The following is a 17,684-nucleotide window of genomic DNA, read 5'->3' as shown; positions in this document are numbered from 1 at the left end:
TTGATTTGCTCTTCTTATCAAGCAAAATGAGTTATTAAGGGCAGGAGGTAGGGATTTTTTGATGTTCCCAAACCACTGGAACTCTTCTGTAAATGTAGGAAGAGAGTTTTGATTGCATAGTATTCACTGAAAGAAAAAGGCTTCCTGTGAATTCTTATTAAAAATCCCCCCAAAACCCAACAATTCACTGCAATCCAGTTAAAATAATTCATTTGTAACTAAAATCCCTTTGTTGCCACAACTGTGATTAATGACTGCTAATCCTCAGAAGGAAACATCTCAGTGTTTGGCATGAAAACAATGCTATTCTAATAGGAAATTTGATTTTTTTTCCCTCCCTCATTTTCAGTATTTTCCTGGGATGAGTTACCTGCAGCCGGCATTTCGAGGCAAAGAAAAAGATGGTAAAGAAACTGGCGGCTGTTCCCAGGCAGGGAAGACAGGTGGCTATAGGTAATTTTTCAACTGTGCTTTTATCATTAATGACATAATTTGGCAGCAAGAATATTTTTCACATTGCACTTTGCCAAGCCATTCCTTACCAGGGCTTTGCAATTTGTTCCAGTCAGCAAGCAAATCCTGGTCTGTATGCACCCTACTGAGATGCATGCCAGCCAGGTGTTTGGCATGGAAAGCGGTTAAAGGGTTTGCCTCTAAAAGCCTCTTTTTCCCCCAGTAGATACTGAGCTCAGATTATCACAGGTTTACAGGTTTACTGAGAGCCCCTGACCATGGCACCTAGTGCACAAAACCCAAAGATCCTGCTCACCGCAGAAGGCCCCGTTCTAATCTCAGATGCATCACCGTGCAAGTCTGGAGTAACTCAGCTGGCTAACTTCATTTGGATTTGCACTATGGTATGCTGAGCCGAAGATCTGACCTACTCTGATACATGAGATCTTTGGGTTTTGGAAGAATGAAAACCAATGACATCAGGTTAACTGGGATAAGAATATAGCCCAGCAGATCCATCTTTCTTCATTTAAAAGCCTTTTCCTCAGACTATGAGGGTCTAAAGTCCTATCCACCAAGTTGAAAATGTGCCATCATGAAAGTCAGTCAAGACCGTTTTCTTTTACCCTGTAAATCCAGCTTCCATGACAATCCTGCCAGAGCAACACAACTCAAAGTGGAATTGGGAACACTGGATCGCTTGATGGTCCTGTTGACCCCACAACGACTGCAACAGTCACAAGACAAAGATAGAAAATGCCAAGATGTAAAAAAGACTATGAAAAAAATAAAGGAAAGGGAAATAAAAGTTAATTCCCTAAAATCCTTGCGATAAATCACAGCCTTGCTATTTAAATATCCCATGCTCCAATTATTCCCTGAAAGCGTCCAAAAGCCAACTGGAAAAGAACCCAAGGAAAATACAGGACTAGCCTGCATTGCACCTGAGTGACCTCACAACAACTTTATTAGCAGATTAGGAGGGCAGGGAATAGATAGATATTAGGGGAGCTGAGAAACAACCCTCTTGGACTGTTTAATCTCAGGCACTACTTGAGATTTGTCAGCACCATGGCAGGGCCCACACATTCACTCAACATACTTCCACACCACATCAGATATGTCCTGAATTGCCCAGCAATGTATTTATTCTCACCGCATGAGTCACGATGGACTCTGGATAGACAGCTGACCTTGCAGGCCATTCTCCCAAATGCAGCCCAGCACACGCAAAAAAAAAAGATAAATCAGGTTTCCTAATAAGTTTTCCTAACAATGGTGCAGGCAAATTGAAAGAGCTGCACATCCCCTGCCTGCTTTTTTGCAGAGCACTGTAATGCACCAGATCATCTGTGACCCAAAATGAAGCTGCCCAGAAGCACATTTTAAGACAGGACAATGCATCAGCATACTTGCTGCTAAAGGAGAATTACAGGGCAAGCTCAGTATAATAAGCCCCCCGCAAGGGACAGGAGAAGAATTCATTAAAAGAGCATGCTTGCTATCAAATTCATGAAAAAAAAAATAGTTTGTGCTGTTGGAATTGCTAGAAGTGGACATTTGTTTTAAACGGGGTCTGCTACAGTAAGCTTGTGCTGTAACCCTTGGTACCGCTGCAACGGCTGGAGGCTGACAAATATCTTTTTAAAAAGCTCCAATTGAGAGCAAAGTGCTGGGAAACTAGTACAATATCTAGTGATAAAATGTTTAACTGCCCAGCTTTCAGTCAAGATCGAACTGCTTCAAAGCAGTGATTTTGTGCATGCTCTTATGTGTTTAGCTGAATGCTAAATGAGTGAGCAACACTTCCAAGAAGTGCTGATGTAGGCAGAACAGAGCACTGGCAATGATGTTTTACAACCTTGGTGCACATTTTATAGAGCTTGCTAATATTTAACTCTCAAACTTTCTGTCCCCAAAGAGTACCATTTCTCCCTAAAAAGGGCCAGATACTGGGTTATGTTGGCCAACAACAGGATGAGTGATGCCTGTAGTGGCTTTATCACATAGCTTAAAACCTGAATGAAAGCCTCTGCAACCCTCATATTGCTGCTGCTGGAGGCAGATGGCGCATGAGCTTTTCTGCCGCTCTTCTCCCTGGGAGGACCCAGATTGAATCATTTGCAAAGACCAATAAGCTAGAATAAATCATCACTGCTCCCAGGCACATGCTAAATTCATTGTATTCATTATTTGCTATAACGGTGCACAATTCCCAACTATTTAGCCCAGAGTATCTGCATGTGCCTGCCAACCTAACTCCCAAAACTTTGGGTTATGTTCTTTACTGCTTTTGTTAGTTCATTTTTAAATCATGAGAAGAGTTAGCCGTCGTTTGACCCCAGCATCCTTTCCTGCCCATGGCAGGGGGTCGGACATGATGATCTGCTCAGGTCCCCTCTGACCCGACCAACTATGAAACTATGAAACCTCTTGATTGGGTTCAGTTTGCATCACACCAAGCAGTGTTCTGAATCGGTGTAATCGGTAAATACACGATCATTTCATATTCCTCCCTATACAGGAATCCCAGTCAATTTGTACTCTGAAAAAGAACGCTATTTCACCTGCTAATACACAGGGATTGTTTCTTTTGGCCAGTTCTCCTGGGTTACATATGCCAGGTTATGATAAAATAACGTTCAATACGCTAACTCTTCTAGGATGCATGGTCCTGGCTCGGCTTAAATGCCGTCCTATTGCATGTGGCAGATCCCTTGCGCGTTCTCCAGCATTAACACCATTTGATTCACATAAGCTGGCTACCTGAGGGGATATATTTATAAATGTTTTGTTAGTTATCATAATCTAAAAAATGCTACTGCAGGTAGGCCAATTGGCCCAGGCTGGGCCTCTATTGCACTGGAGTTTGATCAGTAACAACAACTATTAAACTCAGGTTTTTGGAAAGCAAAGTGCCTCTACTGTGGCCCAGCAGTTTCAGCACATGCCGTACATTCCTGAACACAAAGTAGGCTTTCTGTTTAAAGAATGGTACAGTTGCAAAGATAAGAGAAAACAGAGCTGGAACATAATATTCCTGGGAAATGTCAGTCCCTCGCGCAAACACGCAAGCGGTAATGTAAAGACATTTTGTTGGTGCTAGAGTCAAATGTTGAGATCTCAAGGAGTTTCTCTCAAGCACTACCGCCTTCGACTATAAGGACCGGATGAAAAAAGGCACAAATTCTGCTCAAATTTACTTCAACATACGTCAAAGCAGGGGTTTAAGCAGGGGTAGAATCTGGACCTGAGGAAGGGATTCCCAGATGGGGCCATCTATTTAAATATGTCATGAGTCAGGGATTGGACTCAGCAGTGTTTCACATATTGGCGCACAGGCAACCATGTGCTGGTGATCAAGTGAGATCCATTTGCACAGTACTAGATCCATCTTTTTTCTGATGCAATAGTGCTGGCAGGTTCTGTGTGCTGGGTGGGGGCGAGGGGAGAGAAAGCGCTGCTGGTTGTATGCGCCAGAGGACCAGGATTTGGCCTTATGTGCTTTGAGTCTCCTTTTGGGGAGGATTTCCTGAGCTGAACCTTTCCAAACATCTGCCTAAGAGCAGTTCTCCCAAACTTTTGGGGTTGTCAGTCAGATGCCAGATAGTTTGAGGACACAATCACGAGGCCAAACAACTTGCTTCTGTTGGCTCATGTCCTACTTCATTTCTGCTAACCCAGCTCTATTGATATCCAAACCCAAAGCCTCACCAGCCGGCGTTCAGGAGTAAGGCCTTCATTCCTATTCCTGGGAGGTCAGTCAGGCCAGGGTAGGACACCCCCCTCCCGTCAAATATCTTTTTATGAATTCTGCCATTCACTTGCCTTTCTGAGACCCTGATTTTTCCCCTTCCTCTGTATAGTGAAGAGAGGGGAATGTCTCAACAGAGGACAAGCCTGCCTAGGTTTTGGACAGAGCCCTGTGCCCACTCATGGCACCGAGGGGGCTGATTTTCCCCCTGGGTGGCTGTCTTGGCCAAGCTCTCAAACAGAAAGGTGAACCGGCTTGTAAACTGTGTGGATCCTTCACTCCCTTCTCTAGGGTCTGGAGGGAGGTGTGCCGCCAGCGTACGGTGCCCTAGCACCCTGGTAAAGGCAGTATGCATGCATGGCACGCTTTCCGACAGGCAGCCTTGGGGGCTGGAGGACACAGAGCAACTCCCATTTCCATCTGCTGCTCGGAAGTGGACACCCTGACCCTCCATTTTACTTCAGTGACCAAGTTTCTAACACTCTTTGCAACCACGAACACTGCCAGAAAGATTAACGGGGATCAAACTTCTGCTGTTTTCTTTATACTTCACTCTGACACCGAAAACACACTTTCTGGGTCTCGTGCTTTAAATGATTTCAGACCCGAAGTCCAAGCAGCCAGGCTGCAAAAGCTGCGTGGAGATCGCTGTTACCTTAGACCAGTCTCCTGTTTTCCATTCGTAACAGCCCGTGTGATCTTCGCACTCCTCCTCGTCCCTCGGCCTGGTGGCTGCGTCGCATTTTCCTTGCGAATTTGTGCACGTTACTGTTCTCTTCTGGATGCCCTTGCCGCAATCTGCTGAGCACTGAAAAACAATAAGCATTAGCTTCAGCTTCTGTGTATTGGGCCTGCTAAGAAACAATCAGCTCTCAACTCAGCTTCAACAATAGAAAAATGAAAATTTTGCTTCAGGAAAAAAATGTAAACATTCAAAGTTTTATTATGTGGAAGTGCTTTTGTGGCACTTTAGTCCCCCCTCCTTGCCAAGTCAGGACATTCTCAAACTCTTTGGCAACATCTTTTTGTTTGCACACATGTGGGTTTTGGATCAAACAGAGAAAAGCAAAAATGAGTAACACATATATTTTTTCAATGAATGGGAATAAGAAAATCAATAAAAGGCAGGGCTTTTGAGAAGCTGGAGGTTCTTTAAAAAATGTTTTTGAAAAATGGCTACTTTGCAACCAAAAAAAGATCTCATCCGAAAAATTTAAGTCCGGTCCATCCAGGACCTGGTGTTGTATAAGGTGACTTTTAAAACCGTTCCTTTAGTAGTTTTGTTCTTAATACTGAGAAAAGCCCAACAGATCAAGACACGTACAATAGGGAACTTGCCACCTCCCTTGAAATATCAGGATAACTTAATAAAACTTTTAAAAATCACAATGACACCAGTCCAAACTCTTGGGAACATGGTGTGGTTAGTGTGATCTTGTAGTAAAATTGTTCAGAAAACCCTGCGCAACACAGTCCTTGTATCACACACCATACATTGACCGGACTGATGGCAGTCAATGTGTTCTCACAACTATGTTAGGAGCAGATGACACAAATGTACACGTGCTTCTTTTTTTGTTTAATAAAGTGGATTTTAGCGGATGTTACTTCTAAAAAGTGGCTGATCACACAAACCGTGTGATCCCAGGGTGGTATTATTTCAGCCTCCTGCATGCCCCGCTCTGTGATTAATTTACAATGACACCCAGCAAGCTACAGCCACGCACAGACGCCCAAACCATCGACAGGGATCAAATGTGGGCTCTTCAGCACCAAAAGGCCATAATGCTTCAACTGTACACAAGTTGGGAGCTCTGGGAGAAGGCAGCTGGTGGCGTTTCAGAGAGCAGCCGCAAGAGGGAGACATGATTACAAGCATTAGGACGATGAGAGCCACATGTACGCAAGTGGGCAGCTGTGGTCTACTTTTTTTTTTGAACTTCTTGACTTCTATGGAAGTTCTGCCAGGGCTCCTCAGGGCATGGGAATATGTGAGCATGCATTTCCTACCCAGGCCCCTGGACACCTGGAACGGTGGTCGGAAAGTTTTGCCCCTACTTCAGAAGCTCTCTGTGGGACCCGTTGTAGGTAGAAAGGGGGCGGCATTACAATCTCAGGACTAAAAATCCCTGCTTTTAATTACAGCTTCTCCAGCAAAGAGACAATGGAACAAAGGGACATTGTTATCGCTGTCTGAGTTGTGCCAGCGAGCCGCAGCACGTCTGGTCTTCCTACACCCCGTTTTCCTGCCAGTGCAGTGGTTAAAAGGAAAAAAAAAACACCCCACTGGGGACAGGTGGGTCGAAAAATGATATATGAACCAACTGAGATAAAGACTAACCTTCTCCAGAGTGTCAAGTTCTCCCCCTTAGGGGATCTGCATGGAAAAGACAGTTGACTTGACACTGAATAAATAGCAGAGATATGAGAGACGCTGTGAGGTCTTTTGAAAATATTCCAACAAACTTCTCCATTCAGGGGGTCTGTGCTGGGAACAAGCATCAGCTTGATATATGTTACATCGACTGGACAAATCTCAGCATGCCTGTCTAACCATCTTGAAAATACAATCCAGGCAGTTGTGACCTGCTGGCCTTGTTGAGGACATGAATGACAAGTGTTTATGAGCTGGCAAGCAAACAGATGTGCCTTTAAATACTTCACAGCAACTATCGAGTGGCTTCTTTCAAAAAAGAGAATCCTTCCATTTAATTTACTGCACGCTGCTCCTTTGTGTAACCTCCTTAAGGATGCAATGTCTTTACAGAGAACACAATCCTGAGATTCGACCAGCTGCTGGGATGATGTCCTTCAAGCAGGAGAGAGAGCTCCATGGAGGACATCATGACAAATGATGGACAAAATTGAGGTGCTGCACTCTTTTAAGCCCTGAAGCTGGAGCTCTCCAGGTATCATGGATCTGCCCTGCATTACACAGGGTTTCTTCAGCTGTGGCTTAGTATTTCCCAGAGACATGCAGAATGACATGAGGTAGCAGAATGACCTCTTCAGGGTTGCATCCTCTCATCATGAAGTCCAAAACATATTTTTTAGCTTCTCAAATGAACCAATTTACCAAAGCTGAAGTAGCACCGTTTGCAATGTAAGAACTGTACAGCAAGGGAAGTTTCAGTTGGATATTAGGGCAAAATATCTCACTAAGAGGGTGGCGAAGCATTGGCATGGGTTACCTAGAGAGGTGGTAGACTTGCCATCTTTGGAGGTGTTTAAGACCCAGGTAGACAAAGCCTTGGCTGGGATGATGTACTTGGGACTGGTCCTGCTTGGAGCAGGGGGTTGGACTAGATGTGACCTCCTGAAGTCCCTTCCAACCTGAATTTTCTGTGATTCCAACTTTCTTGGTGGAATTTCCTGCTCTCTGGAAAAAGCCCACCAAGTATTTCCTTTTCCAGTGTTTATGTCCTTCACCCATCCACACAACATTCACTATCTATGGATGCCATTATTTTTTGTTAAAAAAAAGAAGTCAGGCTCATGATCGGAAGACATGCTGCGGTGATACATCAACTACCTCCCTTCTAATTTCATACTGCTACACACATCTTCTGAGCTTTAAAAAGAAAACTTTTTTACATAGTTTTCCCAAAGGTTCTAGGTATACAGAGCCTTCTGGCCCAGAAATACTTGCAATTGTGGATTATTTCATCTTAAATTCATTAACAAATCTACCTGGACAAAAATTGAAATTATTGTATAGAGAAGAGGGACAAAATCTGAACTTGATACAGCCCTGTTGGCAACCATTTAGTACAGGCCTCTTCAAATGAGGAAATGAGAACATTTTTCATCTGATTCTACCCTACCTCCCGAATGGTAGAAAAGTTCACCTTTTGTAACTACTCTCTATTTTTGGCCATTAAAAATGGATTGAGCAGCACTTTATCCAAAATAATTCCAAGTGTTTGGCACCAAAAAGGGAGCTTAATTTTTTTTCCACACTAAAGATTGTCTTGGATTTAGCTTTGAGAACGTGTTTTTTGATCGGAGACCAGACTTCAATTTGCTCGTTATTCAACTATTTTTGTTTTTTAGCCAAAAAACCAAAATAATTCATGAGAAAACTGGTTCATAACATGATATCACCATTGCAATATTGCGTTTTTCCACCACCTCAGTTGAAAATTTTAAAGATTTAATTGATTTTCAGCCAAAATGCTATATATGTGCTTAAACTTCCCAACATGACTCTGGCCTTTATAGGTTAACTGATGGTAGCCTAAAATGGGCCACCTGACAGCAAAAACATGTCTAAAAAGGATTAACCTCAGAAAACAATTGGCTAGCAATTATAAATCACTAAACCGTAGAGGAATTTAATAAAGGAAAAATAAATCTCTTACTTCCACACAGTTTAGGATACATATTTGTGATGAAACTGTTCAGCTGACTTGTGCTCCGATGGATCCCTTATGTAGTCTGAATTACACTCACCTACCAAAAGTAAGATGCAGACACTTTTCTAATTGAGAAAGGGATCTGTGACAAGAGGCCACATCTGCTTAGAAAACAGGAGGAAATTTTAGGAGGAAACAATGCCGACAGCACCATCATAAAGCAGCATTGCTCCCACTCAGCAGGCCGGCTACCCAGAAATGGTTTATTTCTGTAATGTATAAAAGGTCCTTGAGCCTGGACAGATGATATATCAATAGTATTAAAAAAAACTGCAGACAATAAAAATGCAAACTTGGCTTCTTCTCTCACCTGGTAGAAAAGAATCAGGGGTGAAACTCTACCCGTGAGAGCAACACCAGTTTGGCTGTTTGTCTTCATCCATCCTTAGGTAACTTTGCTATGAACCCACACAGGCTCATACCTGCTCCCCTGCCATCTGGCGGCAAGGGACTGTAATCACTGCCTACTGTGTGAGCAGGACGTCTGGTCCTCATCCTGGTATAATTTACATCTGTGTATACTGTAAAACCAATGCGAGTTATGCTGGGTTTTACGTTCATTTGCCCACGCCCTCAGTGTCTTTCTCTACATGGGAATGGGAAAAAGCGATGAAAGGGGTTAGAAGAAAAAGAGTCTCTCTGAAACACTGGCGAGTATAAACAATGTTCCACTGAATAATCATGTACAGGCTTGGGACTTTAAACCCTCACCTGTCGAACAGGAGACTTCCTGCCCTGCAGGTGATTACAGTTGAATAACAATGCCCCTCTGTTAAAACCACCCCCCCACCAACCTTTTCTCCTGCAAAACAGCTGGGATCCTACAGTCCTGTAACTGTGAGCCCAGTTGTTAGGCCACTATATTGCAAAGTTATTGAACATTACACAGATGGAGGTGGGGAAGAGTAAACAATGGAAAACCGGGAGAGGAAAGAAGCACCCTTTCTTCATAGATTTTGGGTACACCCTGGAACACAGATGTTCTGGAGATACGTCAGTGCAACACGAGTGCAACACTGAAGACGACCGGGTCTTTTATAATCGCTCAGTTTGGCAGGTTGCGCTTCCGAACTAATGTTGAACTCCTACAAGTGGCTCTGCAACATTTTCAGACTTGGTTGGGAATCTGAGGGTGGAAACTTGTTGGAGAAACCAATTACCAGGAGGTTTAAAGGATAAGAACAAACTCGGTTAAAACACAGGCTGGCATCTTGTATACATTTCCATACCTGCGGCGGCGTAGGTTGTAGCTGTGTTGGTCTAAGGGCATGGTTCTTTGGGTGAATCTGGTATCTTTTATTAGATTAACATAATAGGTGGAAAAAATTATTTTCCATCTGTTTAAGTTGGTCTACTAAAAGATATCAGATTCAACCAAAGAACCTTGTCTTTCCATACCTGCGGCAGGTACTGGTCCAGTGGATCCTGTTTCCTGGTCCTGGTCCACTAGGTAGAATTTGGAAGTGATTTCAATCCAGCTCGATTTTAACAAAGAAGTCAGCATTTTACTTGGCATAAGTCAATGCAGCAGTCATCAACATTTAACAGCCATATGCTGCTGTTTGCTGTTTATAGTGGGGTTGGAGCACTGTTGCAGCCCTGATGGTCCAGGGAACATATGACAGAGAAAGGTTTTTTTTGTGATATCCTTTAATGGATGAACTGTATAGTTGGGAGAATTGTTGGACAAGGTTTGAGGCATACAGCACCCTTCTGCTCTGTCAGGCAAATGCTGCATTTATAGACATACCCCAGGTCTTGTATCTCAAGACACACATATGGAAGGTGACATGCTCAAAAAATTGGTGCTCGCGACACTGCAGGTGCACCTGTAGAAGGTGGGTTGAGGCCTAAATCATATCCTGGTCCAATTAGCATGAGACCCTACTGAGCTCATCTGCCCACAGGGGGAAGCCATAACAGCCAGGGAGATCACTATACAATTTTCAAACTTCTCTGATATCCCCTACTCCAAAAATATTCTCACCGTAAGCTCATCTCTTAGCTTCTCTGGATTATTTTAATTATGCAGATATTGTTTCCCTTTGTTCCACTGCTGATATTGAAAAGCTTGTTATTCTGCTACAAGATGTCTGACATTTTTATTATACATATAATTTCTTTCATGTGTCTATTCCTCTTGGGAATAACATGGGAACACTGTGAAACACATGGTCTGACATAATTCCTATAAATTCATGTATAAAACAGCAGCTCAGTATTTGCAGGACAAAAGAGGTGTTTCCTTATGTCCAAGATAGATATTTTTTGTTTGCACTTTATTTTTAGGAAACATTAATAAATACCCTGAGCTAAGATTCAGATGTTTTAACAGGCAGCCAAGAAATTATTGCAAGGTGCTATACAATCAACAAGGTCAAGAGCTTGCTTCTTACCATCTCTGACGCATGCTAGCGATGCCTATAGCAGACATAAAACTGCTATTAATAATAATTTCTTGACCCCTTCACGCTATGTATAGATGTACCCGTCATATAAACTGCAACCACGTTTGCTAGATTTATGGATCCTACAAGCTAGGGCAAGGAAAAATCCAAAGGTTGGGTGAGCTAGAGCACTGGCAGCGCAGTTATCCAATGCTAATTTCATATTCCAGATGATCAGATCCAAAAGACGTGACACATTAGGTGAACTCTTGGTCGTGGTGCAGCAAAATGCTTCTCCTTCCTAATTTTGGTTGAAGACTATAAAGACATGTATAATACTGCCTGGCAATAGCAATGAACCTCAGCAAGGAACTCACTGGTGCAGGACACACCCCTCAGTTCTGTACAGCTGATCTAAACCAATCATTGTACCAATTGCCCGTTTAGCACTGACCCTACCCAACACTTAAGCACATGCTTAACTTGCAGCACTGCTGGATCAGGCCCAAAGCACTTGGCACCTGGATTGCTGCATGCAGCCTGGTTCCCTCTTGAAATCCAATTCCTACCTTGGACCACTCCGATGCCTCCCAGATAGAAAGGCAGTCGCGGCCCTCGCAGCTCTGAATCGTTGCTGGTTTGTGGCCCAGGCAGTAGAGGTCTCTGGTGTTGACGTAGGTGCCGTTCTGCAACTGGTACACACAAGTCACTTCCCGGCGCTGGATGCCTTTCTCACAGGTGGCCGAGCAGGGGCTCCAGCGGCCCGTCACCCATCTGATAAGAAGACAGAGAAGAAACGTAAGGAAGATGGAGCCTGGCTCTGTGCTTGGGACCCCTGAGAAACAGGCCACCCATCCAAGGCCCAGACTGCACAGAACCGTTGAATTACAATCATGCACCTTTTTCAGCTAAAGTCTGCGGGATGCTGGAAAGGGCCCGGGGGGGGTGGCCATCTGGCGAGCGTGCTAGTGAGTCTCATCTGCTCAGCAGCCCAGCTGCTGCTCTGCTTAGCTCATAGGAGACTTGTTTGCAAAACTCCTTTTCCACAGTTCAAGGGAAGGCAGCCCTGAATGCTTGCAAGTAATGCCTCCCTAGAGCAGCACCTAACCGAACCACTGGTGTAACCCTGTTGCTTCTAGCTCCCGTTCAGAGTGGCTGTAAATACCCCCTTCCCAGGGCTCTGTCTGGCTGCCTGTTTGATTAGGACACTGTCTGTTTTGAAGTTCAGAAGCCCTAAAATGCTGGCTAAAGGACCACGTCCCTCCTATTAGCACATAAGAGCTTAACAGCTACAGCTCAACCAGTCTTTAACAAGACAAGATTACACTTCCCAAAGGGCTCCCATTGTGTTGATTCAAAGCAGATGTGGTTCAACCATTCGAATCTGGATGACTTTTCTCCCCGTAAAACATCCTCCATTATTTTAAGGTTTCTTTTCCTTTTAGCTTGTTTCTAAAGCCATTGTTTCCCCTTAACAACACGCTGGGCTGAGAGTAAATGAAGGTTTTTTTGAAGGTCTGTTGGGCAACCCTGGCACGTGCTGGGACTCCTGCAAAATATGGAAGGTGCTGATGCTAAGGGTATTTAAATAGTTTAAGTAGGCCTGTTACCCAACTCATAGAGCCTGGCTTGACATCCATTAAGGTCAATGGGAAATAAATCCAGCCCCTCATGTGGAAAGTTGAGCATGCACACTAGTCTCTGCCAGATCAGAGCCAAGATCAGGTCCAAGATGAGGCTTTTTTCCTCCTGCAGCTGTGGATATTCTAGCTGGAGGCAGATCTACCCCCGAACTAAGCACAATTATGGGTAGAGCTGCTCTGGGGAACAATGTGATAACAAATCTGGGAAGAATCAAGGTGGGGGGGGTCTTTTATAAATACATAAAAAGCATCCATCTTGGCACTTCCTGCAATCTGGCAGGGAGGAAGATGTTCCCTCTAATTACAGGCATTCCTGGACTGAAAGAAGGCCTGGAACAACAAGGAGCAAAGGCGGGTTTCTCTGAGAGCTGGTTTGCTAGGCTATTATTGAAAACTGGGAGGGAGTCTCTTCCTTGTACCTGATTTCTGGGTTACTAAAGACCATCTGTGGATCAGAGAAGTAAGAAGATTCCTCAAAGATGTGCAGAGAGCTCTAACCGGCGGGAGCGGGATGCATATTGAGACTCTTCGGAGCAAGATTTTTTTTTTTTAACGTTGCTTAAAAGTTCACTTTTCCAGTGAACAGTGAAAGCAGAAAGATCAAATGCTGCCAATCTTCAAGGGAAAAACCAAGAGCATACAATTATCCCATGTCCTCGTTGTTAATCCATTTGTCAACTGTTGTCAGGGACGAGCATGGTGCTGGTGAGCCGAAGGTCACTCTCGCAGCTAAGGCAGGAACCAATTGGTTTGAGAAGGGCACAGGATGGGTTGAGATACCACAGATTGGCCACCCGCTGTCTGCCGTGAAACAGGGGCCTCAATCAGATGTTGCTGTGTGTTAAAGCAATGGGCAGTGAATTAAAAACGCCCTGTGAGACATCAAAAGGATTTTGCTGGATGAGCATTGTGGAGCCTCTCCTCACCTTGATATTCTTCTAATGGACTGGGAAAATGCCGGCTAAGTCATCTGACCTGGAGACAAGAAGATGGAGAAGACTAGCCTGGCTTGTGGAGGCTATTAACCCGACTCCCACCGATTTGACCGAGAGCTGGGGGCTGTCACCGCGCAAGAAGTGGAAGGGCCTAACTGGCCAAAAAGGGCCGGTCACCAAAGGAGATGAGGAGGAAGGAGGCCACAGGGTCAGGAAAGCAGCTGTTCAGACTCCGTTAAACTAATGTCCACATCTGACTGCAATCTACAGCAACTGGCAAAGGAAGAAGAGGAAGGGACTGAAAGGAGAGGAGAAAATCAGAGATAAAAATGCTTTCTTGGCAGAAGCTGTCCTGACCATTTTCCTCCGGGATGGGTGGCTCACCGTCTGCCAGTTATTTCTGAGATGCTGTCAACAGCGAGGTCATGGCCTGACTTCAGCAAAGGGGAACATTAGTTTTGGTGCTTTCTGTTGCTTTGAATGAGAGAAACCCATCTCCTTTCCCCCCCGTCCAGCCGGTGGGATATAATAGAGTGACAGGAAACTGCCACGTAAGAGCGAACATTGCTGGCATGAGAGGAATCGGCACAAGGTGCCTGATCCAATCCCCAAGCAACGTCGGGGCAAAGGTTGCGGATCAGGTCCTATTATGCATTTCAAATGCGGCCCCTTAAAAGTGATCTCTGGTACCTGGGTCCAAGTAGTAGTGATGAGCACAGATGTGATTTCTGATCTGTTTTGGGACCTGAGGGCTTATCAGATAGCTACAAAGAAGGCAGGAGCATTATTTTCACGTTGACTGAATAGGAAAGATAAAAGCAAGTAACAACGGGCAGGTCTATAGCACCGCGGTATCTTGACCGGCCTTTCCCAAGCATGTGTGCCCTGCCCACCTGCTCCTGCATGCATGCTCCAAAACTGAGGCACTTCCAGTGACATCCCTCTCTACTGCTCTCAAGATGAGGGAAATCCATTAAAAATCAACTTATCAAAAAAAAAAAAGCCCCTCATGGAAGAGCAGGGCCTCCGAGAGCCTCTCTGCCCCGTTTCCCAGGGAACACGATGCCCGTGCTTCGGGATAATCGGCGAGTTTCTGAATGACCCGTCTAGAGAAGTCATCTGCTTGCTTGCATTGCGGCTCTCCGGGAAACGGGTCGATGTGACAGCGTCTGTCAGACTGCGCAAAGAAAGTCTGGCACAGGAAGTGAAGCTGTCACATTTGAGGGGGTTTTCTTCCTCCTCGGTTTCAAAAGAAAATGAAAAGTCCTATTTCTCCTGTCACTGCTGTTGTTTTTGTGGTTGGGCTTTAACTGTCAGCTTGGCTACAAACCACGGACGTCTTGGAAAGCAAAACCAGGAGTTTTTGCCCGGGTTTTACAGTGGACTAGGATACTACCTTCAACACTAGCCGTCAGCTAGCCCCACCTGGGCCATCAAGTGGGCCGCCCGGTGCTGAGACAGCAGTCACCTAAGCTGGCACGAAAGGAGGGATTCTCTCCCCACAGCACCCCCCCGGCATATGAAGTACAGCTGGGTATGAATGGATGCGGCATGAATATCTTCAGACTCCAGCCAGCCTCGCCGCTGGAACGGTGCTTTGGCACTGCGGATAGTCAGGCATAAGTTAGAGTGACACGAAGGCTGCTCGAGCTTAAGGACCGGAGCTACTCCTTAATAGATGGAGACAGCTGTCCTAATGCCACCATCGCCCTCCGCCACATACCCAGCTCCTCTGCTTGTCTGGCACAGAGCACCGCGGCCAGGGAACGAGGTCCGTGACAGCTGACACTACCCAAGACAGCCAGAGTCCTTATTGCTCTTCCAGCAGTCTGGTGCTTCCCTTACTCTCAAACACTAAGGCATGTATTTGGCCAACGTCCCATTGCAAACCAGCCTCTTCATATAGTCCTACAAGGTCCAGGAGCACTAGGGAACACTAGCATTCAAGGTACTTACAGTCTCCAAAAGTGAAGGTTTGCTTTTACTGAGAATATGAGTCCAAATGCACTAACAGTAATGCCCTCCCATCTGGTCATCCGGGATGAACTTTTACAATGGCTCTACTGACCAACAGTGTTCAGCTTACTCTTTCACTACAGACTATTTCTAGGGCTGATTCAGCAACTTATTTAGCATGTTTTAAAGGGGGACATCATGATAATAGCTCGTGCGTGGGGCAAAACATTTGCCCAGCTTGGACTACATGATCCTTGAGATCCCTCGCACCCTTGTGCCTAACTGAAATGACTTGCCCAATGTCTGACTTGTAAAGCACATCTCTCAGTGCTCTGTCTTGGCCAGAACTCGGAAGCGGCTGCGTTGGACTTCACCGCTTCTGTACATTATAAAGTTTCAGTTGTACAGAGGGTGCAACTAGTGTGCTTCTGCAGCAGTCGCAGGACCATGCTTCTCAAGAGTGTTCTGCTCACCTGCTCCCGCTCTGCATGTGCTAACCCTGGAAATAAGGACGTGAAGCTGTCCCAAGAACTCCTCTCACCATTCTCCATCTCCCAAGCTCTTGAGACTGGTGGTGAGCAGGCAGGAACCACTTCACATCCCCTTTGACCTGTGCACAGAAAGCAGAGCTGAGCAGGTGTGCTTAATAGCAGTGCTTTGACACTGCTGCAAAAGCGGGACAAATGTGTCCAGTGTGGCCCAGTTTCTGTTGAAAGCCAGAGGAAAGAGATGCTTCATTTCCTTTGCGACTAACAACCTCCCCACAATATGACCCTTAGCATTTCCATAGCACCTCTCATCTGTTGGCTTCCAGGGTGGGTTAGGATCATTCCCTCCCTTTCACACATGAGGAAACTGAAGCATGATGCAGTGTCTTGGCTGCTTATTAAGGGCCTTGTCCGCTCAAACCCTATGGACAAGGCCAATTTTTTCCCTAAGGAGCCAACATGTCACGTATCCTTCCTCAAGCTCGGGTTGCAGTGGCTGTTTGAAAATGTAAGACATCCCACAGTACATGTATAAAATCTGGGAAGCAGCACCATGCAGAGATCTAGCGTGGGATTAATGTGTAGACTTAGTCAAACTAGCACCAGGCACATATAAAAAGTTACACTGGGTAAACCCAACACAATATGCATGCCCATTCTTTCACTTTACAGATGAAAACACTGGAATGCAACATGCAGATGCCAAGCAGATGTTGCTTCTGTAAATCCAAAGCAAAATGCCAAGAAACAACAATTAGTCTCAAATATGGTTTTGGTAGGTTATGTGCCGAAGATCTGATTGGCTTGACTTCACATTTCTTGTGCCAAAGATCAGGATTCTGGTTAAAAAATGCTCATCAGTTTAGAGTCTTTGAAATGCTGCACAAACCATATTCTTGGTTCAAATTGTGCAGACTGTCTGGAAAACAGATTGAGGATGCTCACTCACATTAGCTCCTAAAAGAGTGTGGCCAAGCTTAGAGCTGGTGGAAGCGGATGCTACTCCACTGAGGGCACGTCTACATGTGCCTATTAATGTTCAGCAAAAAACTCTGGAGCTTATTGCTCTGGAATTTATTGCTGCTGGGTGCGTGTCCTCACATGAGCCCAGGATTGCAGTATGTTGAGCCGGATCGGAGGAGCCCTGGCTGGCAGGGGGTCCCCGGGGTCAGCCTGCCAATGTGGGGCTGCTCCCTTCAGCTCAATGTGTTGCAGAGTGGCTGGCTGGGGCATGAGGGTGCTTAGTGTGGGGCTAACTGGCAGGCAGCTCCTGTACTGAAGCACCCTCATGCCCCGGCCAGCTGGGGCAGTGTCTACACGTGCACTGCTGCGGAGTTTTTTACTCTGTAGCAGGATAATACTTGTATGTACAAGTACTGTCCTGCTGCAGAATAAATTAGTTTACTCCAGCCTAATTGGGGCACACGTGTAGATGGCCAGATATTTACTGTACAGCTAATTAGTCGATTTGCTGTAAACCTCTTGTGTGGACGCGCCCTGAAATCGGTGGAGCTGCAGCTCCCTTCCTACCAATTCTGAATTTGATCTGTTCCCTACTCAGCAAAAAAAAGGGGATTCTGATTTGTCTGAGTGTAAGAGGCCTTTATCTAATGTGCCAAAGCAAGAGAGCGGAGAGAAGACTGTGACTTTTCA

At 45.2% G+C, this 17,684-nt stretch overlaps 1 protein-coding gene across 2 annotated transcripts in view; it reads right to left on the bottom strand.

Moving 5' to 3' along the window:
* ADAMTS17 (ADAM metallopeptidase with thrombospondin type 1 motif 17) overlaps nucleotides 1-17,684 on the bottom strand; it is a 274,992-nt gene that overhangs the window by 20,456 nt on the left and 236,852 nt on the right. For both annotated transcript variants that reach the window (XM_090028144.1, XM_090028145.1), the window contains 2 exons: nucleotides 11,579-11,783; nucleotides 4,863-5,015 (listed from right to left, as the gene is read on the bottom strand). In XM_090028144.1, the coding sequence (XP_089884270.1) occupies nucleotides 4,863-5,015; nucleotides 11,579-11,783 (358 nt within the window). The remainder of the gene's footprint in view (nucleotides 1-4,862; nucleotides 5,016-11,578; nucleotides 11,784-17,684) is intronic.

This window comes from Crocodylus siamensis, chromosome 15, assembly GCF_052110815.1.
Source record: "Crocodylus siamensis isolate JL-2025a chromosome 15, ASM5211081v1, whole genome shotgun sequence".
NCBI lineage: Eukaryota > Metazoa > Chordata > Crocodylia > Crocodylidae > Crocodylus > Crocodylus siamensis.
This window is presented reverse-complemented; position numbering and strand designations above follow the sequence as displayed.